Raw genomic sequence first — 9,443 nt, forward strand, 5'->3', positions numbered from 1 at the left:
TCGCTCCTCCCTTTCCAAATCCTCAATGGCACCAAAGCGATTAAATCTGGCTATTTCAGTTTGACCACCATACCAATGGCAAAATGATACAAAGTTTTTAAGTGCAGTCCATTAGTAAATCAATATGGTGTATTGTCAGCCAGCCACGTGTATTGAACGGAGTGTATTGATGCAGTCTTGTGGTTTGGCACACCATTCATCGGCTGCAGATGTTCTAGAACATTGTTTACGTGTAAAAATGTCCTTATGAGATAGCAGAGGGGAGGAGGATCGGCAGCCTGAAGAGGCTCGGTGCCCGAGCTATGAATTATTCCTTTCACATTTTCACAGAAGCTCTAATGCCTGGCCCAGTGTCTTTCAGGATTTGGGCCTGAGTCCATTGGAAAGGACTTTCTAAGTGGGCAGTCACCTCAGTAGTGTCTTGCAGCCAGCAGAATGGGTCTTATAGCTGTCTCCCTTATAGTCCTTAGTGTACTCGGTGACATGCATATAACCCCTTTTTGGTTTTGAAACTACATAATTTCTTGTTATTTTGTGTAGCAAGGTGATAAATGAGTCTCCTGGGGCCGGAGTTCCTAATGTTTCCAGCCTGGGTTTATAGAATCACTTGGGCGTTTGTTAATGGGCTTCTAGGCCTCATGCAAATTCTGGTGCAATAAGTTTGGAGTGAGTCAGTCTGGGAGTTTATTTAAGTCTAATTAACATCCATCACCACACATAATTACAATATTTTTTTTCTTGTGATGAGAACTAAGATCTACTCTCTTAGCGACTTTCAGACATACAATACAGTATTATAACTAGTCTCTATACAATTCAGTATTATTAACTAGTCACCAGACCGTACATTACATCCCCAAGACTTGTTTACTTTATAACCGGAAGTTTGTACCGTTTGAAGGTGGTCAAATCTACCAGTATTTTATGGTTAGATCATTTTATATTTTGTTCATGAAATTCTTCCTACCCTGAGGTCATAAGATAGCTTTTCTTCTAAAGTTTAGAGTTTCGTCTTTCACATGGTAGTCTTGAATCCATCTGTCATTGATTTTATGAAGGGTATGAGGTAGGGATCCCATTTCAATTTTTTTCTTCAAACAAAAAGCAAATTTTCTAGCAGCTTTTACTAAATATGTGTATCCCCTCCCCCCAGGAGTCTTTAATATCACCTCTGTCTTATAACAAGTTTCCATACATGTATCGGTTTTTTTGTTTGTGTTTTTTTTTTTTAATATATTTTATTGATTTTTTTACAGAGAGGAAGGGAGAGAGATAGAGAGTTAGAAACATCGATGAGAGAGAAACATCGATCAGCTGCCTCCTGCACATCTCCTACTGGGGATGTGCCTGCAACCAAGGTACATGCCCTTGACCGGAATCGAACCTGGGACCTTTCAGTCCGCAGGCCGATGCTCTATCCACTGAGCCAAACTGGTTTCGGCTGTATCGGTTTGTTTGAGGGGTCTTTTTTTCTTGTCCTTGGATCTGTTGGACCTGTTGGACCTGTACCATTCTGGGTAATTATTGTTGCTTTATAATAAATCTTGATATCTGGTCGGGCAAGTCATATCTATTCTTGGCCACTTTGTTCTTCCGTATAAATTTTAGATTTAAGTTCTTTTAAAATCTCTATAGACATTTTTATTGGCATGTTATTTAAATTGCATGATAAATTTATAGAGAGAACAGATCTTTATGGATTTGAGTCTTCCTGTTGTGGCATATATCTACATTTATTGATTTCCTTTAATGTCATTCTATAAAGTCTTATAATTATTTTTCAAAAAAGTTATGCACAGCCCAGCCGGTGTGGCTCAGTGGTTGAGTGTCAGCCTATAAACCAGGAGGTCATGGTTTGATTTCCACCCCGGGTTGTAGACTCAATCCCCAGTGGGGGGTAGGCAGGAGGCAGCCAGTCAATGATTGTCATCATTGATGCTTTTTCCTCTCTCTCTCTCTCTCTCTCTCTCTCTCTCTCCCCTGCCTCTCCCTTCCTCTCTGAAATCAATAAAAATATATATTAAAAAAAAGTTGTGCACATTTTTTCTTAAATTTATTCCTAAGTATTTTATGTATATTTTTGCTGCTGGTGTGTAAAAATGCAGTCAATGGAATATTTACATCCAGCCACCAGCTCTTATTAACTTTAATAATTTATCAGTGGATTCTTTTGAAATTTTTATGTAGAAAGTTACCATCTGTAAGTAATGACAGTTTTATTCTCTTCCTTGTGTTTTTTAATTCCTTTTTCTTATCTTACCTCACTGGCTAGGACCACCAGTGAAATGTTAGAAACAACTCTGCACATTCTAGTTTTAAACATAATGTTTGTAACTTTCACTTCTAAGATTAGTATTGATCGCTTTTGTTTGTTTCAGATATCCTTTGGCAAGCAAGTTAAGGAAGTTCTGTTCCTAGAGGTTCTTTTGTAGCCATTAACTGTTAAATTTTGTCTTATTCTTTTTCTGCTTTTGAGTTGATCAAATAATTTTTTCTTTATTCTGTTACAGAGAAAAAGTAAATTTATAGATTTTTCTAATGTTGCATTCCTGTGAGAAACCCAGCTTGGCAGTGATATATTGTTATTTTTCTTAACTCCACTGGCTTGTTTTGCTCATATTTTGTATCAGTTGTTGAATCTGTGTTCTTGAGGGAGACTGGCCTGTATCCCCCCCAGTTTTATCTGATTTTGACATGAAAATGAAAACTAGCTTCAGAGAATGATTCAGGGAGTGTTCCTTCTTCTCTTCTCTTCAGGAGTGTATATAAGTTGGTAGTGTTCTAGTTTGTGAAAGCTTAGTAGAACTAGATAAAATCATTTTTGTCCCCCCTTTAAAATTTTTATGATTATCGGACTAAGATTATCTATATCTTTCTGAGTCAGTTTAATTTGGTTTTATTTTCTGGGAATTCACCCATTTTGTCTTGTTTCAAATACATTAACTAAAGTTGTTAGTATTTTTTTTTCTGATGGTTACTCTATCTGGAATTGTCTCATTTTGTTAAGTTTTTAGGTGTGTGTCCTATGTAGCTGATTTACAATTTAGTCTGTTGATCTTTTTACTGGTACGGTTGGATTTATTAGGATTTTTTATAGTTTTTTAAAAATTGTTTATTTGAGAGAGAAAAAGGGGAGAGAGAGAGAAACATCGATTTGTTGTTCCACTTATTTATGCATTCATTGGTTGATTCATTGGCGTATCGGGATGACGCTCCAACCAAATGAGCTACCCAGCCAGGGCGATACAGTTTTTTTTTTTTTTTTTTTTTTAATATATTTTATTGATTTTTTACAGAGAGGAAGGGAGAGAGATAGTTAGAAACATTGATGAGAGAGAAACATCGATCAGCTGCCTCCTGCACATCTCCTACTGGGGATGTGCCCGCAACCCAGGTACATGCCCCTGACCGGAACCGAACCTGGGACCCCTCAGTCCGCAGGCCAATGCTCTATCCACTGAGCCAAACCGGTTTTGGCGGGAGATATAGTTTTTACTATCTTAATGTTATTTGTCTTTAAACAATTTTTTCTTGTATTCTTCTTGCTTTAAAAAAAAGTAAGATTAAAAATTACTTCATTCACTTTTTCTTTCTTCCTACTACTAGTTTGGATTTAGGTATTCTATTTCTGTTCTTTTGATGGCCAACCTTGCAATTGACCAGCATACTTAGGAAAACCTAAAGTAAATCGCTATCTTACTTCCCTGCAAAATTATACACCAACCTTAGGACTTTGAGCTACAATCACCTTCTTCCTTTCTTACATGCTTAGGACTTTAGTATGATCATGTTTGACACCCCAAATTAGATGGGTTTGTGTGTGTGTGTGTGTGTGTGTGTTTATACAGACAACATTGTGTTTAGATTTATATTTGTATTTGCCAGGTTTTGGGTGTTTTTTCCCCCACCATTCCTTCTGGAATTAAGTCCTTCCTTCTCGAATTATTTCCTTCCTCACTGAAGTACACTGCTTAGATGATCTTTTAATGAAGGCCTTTTGGATGACTTTCAGAATCTCTAGCATATAACTAAAGATGCTTCTTTCGGTCTTTAATAACTTAAACTAAATTTTTGTCACTTATGAACATGTCCAGATAGTCTTGAAATCCGTCTGTGGTTCTATCCAAGATGGATGAATGATAAGGACAACAAAGGATCTGAAGTGTAGGAACGGTTGTAGATATAACACGTTACCCCTTGAATTGGTCAGGGGTTTAAGTTGTCTTTATAACCAATAATATAACCAGGGGGAGACTCTGAAATGAAGACTTTTTATTTCAGATTATTCCAGTTCCTTGAGGCTGCCTCAGAGCCATATAAATGGTTATTGGAGCTCCTGATCCCAAAGCTTTGATCCCCAAGATTGGACTTAGCTCACATCACCATGTTTTCTGTTACAGCTCAGAGAGTGGCAACAGTGTAAAAAGGCTGAAATCGGACCCTGACCCAGATGACAAGAATCAAGGTGGGTGGCAGCTTTCACTTCGTTCTTTACTCATAATACCAAATAGTAAAGGGCTGGAATGCATTGCACTTATGAATGACGGCGTTTATCTCTAAGCAGGCCTACCTAAACTTAATTTACCAAATTTTTTTACCAGGCAGGTTTATACCCAAGAGTATGTCAGCTGCCCTGCAGAGTACTATGTTAGAAATGTGTGGAACTGATAAGCGGCCATTGTGCTCCCTAGGAGTGCGTACACAGCCAGAGCCCTGGTCATATCACCTCTTCTCACAAAGGATTTTTCTCTGTTTTCCCCAAATGTCAAGTTTCTTGATTTCACCTGGCTTGCTACCAGTGAGAGGTAGAATGCCAGGCTCCTGCTGATGGTTGGATTGGAGTGAGCCTAGTTTTAAGACAGTTTCCAGGACTACACTTTCTTTGGTGGTTACTTTTATGTGATCAAATCTGACACTGCATTAAGTGGCACAGTTGTAAGTGAAGGTGAGTGTATCCTGGGTGCTGGATCAAGAATTTGAAATTCAAGAGTGTTTTCAGTTCTACCCCTGACTCCCTGTGGGATTGAGAGTCTGAGCTAAACTCGGTGGGTCATCCATAAAACAGGGCTTAATTTATTTTCTCTCTCAAAAAAAAATAATGGATATTTTAAAATATGTATCTACTGAGCACCGGTAATGGCCAACTGTTGCTGATACCTTTTGCTGTATAATCTACTTTTTAAAAAAATACATTTTTATTGATTTCAGAGAGGAAGGGAGAGGGAGGGAAACAGAGAGAAACATCAATGAGAGAAAATCATCAATCGGGTGCCTCCTGCATGCCCCACATTGGGGATGGAGCCTGCAACCCAGGCAGGTGCCCTGACTGGGAATCTAACTGTGACCTCCTGGTTCGTGGGTTGATGATGCTCAGTCACTGAGCCACACTGGCCAGGCTCTTCATTCCTTTTTAAGGCTGTCTGGTGTTCCATCATATGGTTTTACATAGTATATTTATCCCATTTTTTATTGATGAACGTTTAAATAGCTTTCACTTTTATGATGTTGTATTAAATAATCCTATACATGCATCGTTTTTCATATTCACAAATATCAGGTTAAATATATGGAGTTATTAGGTCAAAAAGAATATACTGTGGCTGCTTAAATAGCATAAGTGTATACTGTGTATACTTCATGGAAATCTTAAACATACCTCAGCCAGGTAATTCGTAGCTCTGCATCTGGTGCTTATAGTCCCTGGTAGGAAGTATTTGCATGAGTCAGTGGAAAGGAAAACGGGGGCGGGGGGGTCTTTACAGTGAGGCACACACGTGTTCAGAGCCATCTTTTTTGGCGTTCTAAACGCCTTCTTCCTCCCCCTTCCGTTGGTACAGCAGAAGCTGGGCGAGAAACACCTTCTTTTGCTAGGAGCTAAGGCCACACAGGAGGAATGTCTGCTGTGTCTTGCTTCAGGGTCTTGTCCTCAGCAGTAGGAGGATTTGTCCCCTTGGTCCCCCAGAAGACAGCTCTGTGGCCCCGGGGAGAGGCAGGCTGCCCCCACCGGAGCTTCTGGGCTTGAGCTCTGCGCAGAGTGCACACGCTGACCCCATCTCCTCTCAAGTCACGCAGCTGTCTGAATCGCAAGCACATTCTCTGTTAGTAATTTTCAGTGTTAATTTGCTGTGACAATGTGGTCCTGCAATTGCAGAAGTTGGCAGGAAACTTCACCAAATGGCTGAGATCAGAGGGCACCGTTTTGTTCTCTTTGGACAGTTAACTGCTTTGGAATGAAATTTGTCAGAGTCGTAGTCTCTTTTCTCTCTTGAAACCTCCTAGATAATTGGGAGATTTGGTCTTTTGGCTTGAACTCTGCTGACGCCACGGAGTTCTAGATCTTTGGTTGCCTTTCTGAGGCTGCCGTCCACCCTTCCCTTCGGCCAGCTCTGGTCCTCACAGGCACTTTAGACTTGTCCTTCTTTTCTAAGAAAGTCACCCTGAAATACTTAATAAAATGTCACATCTCACTGAGCAGCTGTTTTTCTAAGTAAGTGACTCACATCCTAAATATTTTTCTAACAGAATACTGAAAGTACATTGTATATGTAACTTAACACAGTGAATGGCATACAGTATAATGTCATGTCCACCCCCCAACATTTTTACCACCCCCCAAAAAAGATTTTTGCCATTTGCAGTGAAACGCTTCCGTGTCTTGAACACATTTTCCTGCATTCTCACACACTGTGGGCTGGCCTGCTCTGTGCCAGGCCCTGTGCTGTATGCCCAGCGGGTGGCACGGGGAAGCAAGAACCCTTGTCCTGTGGTTAGAGGAGAATATAGACAAGCAATCCCTGTTGTCTCTAGGGCTGCCCAGTGGTCCCCCGCCCTCCTGGCTGTAATACTGGGATGCCTGTGGTCACAGAGACATGGTACTGATCCTCCCTAATTTAAGTGGCCCAGGATGCTCTTTGGATTTTTGCATTTACCTTTAAAAAAACCTGTCTGAATAGGTAGTATATGCACACAATAGAAAATTCTAAAGGGACAAAGGAGTGTGGAGTAGAAACTTGTCTCTCCCGTTTCCCAACCACTGAGTTTTTTTTCCCCAGAGCAGCCCGTTACCAATTTTTAATGTCTTTTTTTCAGACATTATCATGCATAAACCTGGGCATGTCCCACCACACACACAAATTGTACCTTAAACGCACCCTTGTCTTTCTCATTTAGCGCAGTGTCTTGTGGACCATTTGATACAGCAAACAGAGATGTTTTACTCTTCTTGGTGGCTGAACAGTAGTCCATTGCTTAAATGATCCTCTATTGATGGACATTTCGATGGTCTACACACTTGCTGCTGTCGGCAGTGCTGCAGGGCATGTTCTCGTAGGAACAGCTTGTACGTCTGAAGGACATTGTTGAACTGCCCTCGCCCCCTCCCCCAGCAATATGTAAAGATGCCTGTTCCCCTTACTTTCCCTTCTTACATATTGTTTATTCTCCTGTGTTTAAAGTTCATCTCCTTTTTCTGTGACTGTTCATGTCTTTTGTCCACTTTTCTATATGGTTATTGGTTGGTTGGTTTCAGAAGAACTCTTTATATCTTGAAAGTTTTTGTGATATTTGTTACAGATATTTGCCTCTTTCTTGTGCCTTATGGCCATCTCTGCAGTCACTGTCAGCTCTCATTCCACTTTTCTCTCTCTCCCTGTTTTAACGCTGCCTATCTTAGCAGCTTTCCCCGTTATTAGACCTTCCAGTAAGATAAGGAGATATATTCTAGTCCTGACCTCTGTGTCGGGGCATTTGAGATCTCTCTGAGCTTTTCAGTGAATTTCTTGCTTACCCCCTATTTTATATACTAGGAACCATGTATCCTTTCGATATTTACACGAGCTATTAGTTCGGGCTTTGTTAAGACAAACGCTAGAAAATAGTACCCTTGTCAGTTGAGACGGTGAAGTTTGAACTCCAGCTCTTCCTCTGCAGTGAAGAGCTCAGGAATCCTTTCAGTGCATGATTTTTTTTTTTTTTAATATATTTTATTGATTTTTTACAGAGAGGAAAGGAAGATAGAGAGTTAGAAACATCGATCAGCTGCCTCCTGCACATCTCCTACTGGGGATGTGCCCGCAACCCAGGTACATGCCCTTGACCGGAATCGAACCTGGGACCTTTCAGTCCACAGGCTGATGCTCTATCCACTGAACCAAACCGGTTTTGGCATGATTTTTTGATTCAGGTTTAGTTTAACATTTTCTCCTCTAAGTGGCCTTTAACCTAGCAGGTCGTTTGACCTCCCTCACCAGTAAAATGAGGGCTAAGACTTGCATGGCCGGTTGTTGTAATGGCTATATGAGGCTGAGAACATTTAGAAGGAAGAAGGAGGAGTGGACCTCTTAACTTTTTCTTTAATCTTTAAGGCCTGCTTCTCTAGATTGAGGCTTTCTGTCACTAAGGTGGCAGTGTAACTGGGGTGGCCTGGGGCAAGAGAGCCTCGAGCTACTTGGTGACATTCCCCAGGGTCTTAAAATGCTCTCTGGTTGTGGCTTCTGCTCTCAGATGTAAAGGAGGAGGTGAGCTAGAGGGTGACAGTAGTGTCGCCCGCACAGGGTGGTTTTGAGGCTTCCATGGGAAAGCCCTCGCCACAGTGCCTGGCACATGGAAAGCAGACCATCAACTGTGGAAGAGGGTGATGAAGCTAAAGTCCTCCCTCCTCCTTTGCAGAAGCCTCGTCTTGTGTGGCTCTTGGAAGCACGTCCCTGAGTGGTCCCTCCATCCACTGCCCCTCGGCTGCGGTCTGTATCGGCATCCTCCCAGGCCTGGGCGCCTACTCTGGGAGCAGCGACTCCGAGTCCAGCTCGGACAGCGAAGGCACCATCAACGCCACCGGCAAGATCGTCTCCTCCATCTTCCGAACCAACAGCTTCCTCGAGGCCCCCTAGCTTCTGTGTCCTTATCCAGGGAGCTCCTCCCCAAGAGTACACAGATGGCTCATCTGCCTGCAGGCATTGCCTCCCTCAGAAAACTTCTTTGCCTGCTTCCTGTGCACACCGGGACATCCTAACCTCGTCTAAAAATGTGCCGGCACCCACCTGTGTTTGGTTTCTCTTTCCACTCCGGTGCAGATGCCCAGTCCGGCCCCTGTCTCTCTCCTCACTCATGTGTGGGGTGGGGGCCAGGTCCTGGCAGAAACCCCCCTGAAAATGCCCTGGGAAGACAGGGCAGCTGGCTGGTACAGGGTTTGGGTTATGTTGCTTTCTTGTGGTTTTTTGTTTTGTTTTGTTTTTGTTTTTTTCCTTTTTGAACAGCACAGGGAAGCAAGGGCCATTCTTGGACAGGTATTCTTTTAAACATTCTCTCCGAGATGAACACATTGTTTGGTGGCACTGCATTGTGGAGATGCGGACGGAGAGAACTGGTCCAGGTAATGAACTGGCGCACTCCCCTGGAACTAACCAGTTCTTGATGTTGTGTGACTCAGATTAAAAACTACATCTGCA

The 9,443-nt window shown here is 41.9% G+C and overlaps 1 protein-coding gene across 4 annotated transcripts in view; it reads left to right on the top strand.

Moving 5' to 3' along the window:
• The window catches only part of PSME3IP1 (proteasome activator subunit 3 interacting protein 1), a 30,408-nt gene extending 20,965 nt beyond the window's left edge, over positions 1 to 9,443 (top strand). For all 4 annotated transcript variants that reach the window (XM_070399072.1, XM_070399071.1, XM_070399073.1 and 1 more), the window contains 2 exons: positions 4,401 to 4,465; positions 8,668 to 9,443. In XM_070399072.1, coding sequence (XP_070255173.1) covers positions 4,401 to 4,465; positions 8,668 to 8,885 — 283 coding nt within the window. In that variant the 3' untranslated portion in view covers positions 8,886 to 9,443. The remainder of the gene's footprint in view (positions 1 to 4,400; positions 4,466 to 8,667) is intronic.

The sequence above is a fragment of the Myotis yumanensis genome, unplaced genomic scaffold (genome assembly GCF_028538775.1).
Source record: "Myotis yumanensis isolate MYYU_CA2020_CCGP unplaced genomic scaffold, mMyoYum1.0.hap1 SCAF_18, whole genome shotgun sequence".
In the NCBI taxonomy this organism is placed as follows: Eukaryota; Metazoa; Chordata; class Mammalia; order Chiroptera; family Vespertilionidae; genus Myotis; species Myotis yumanensis.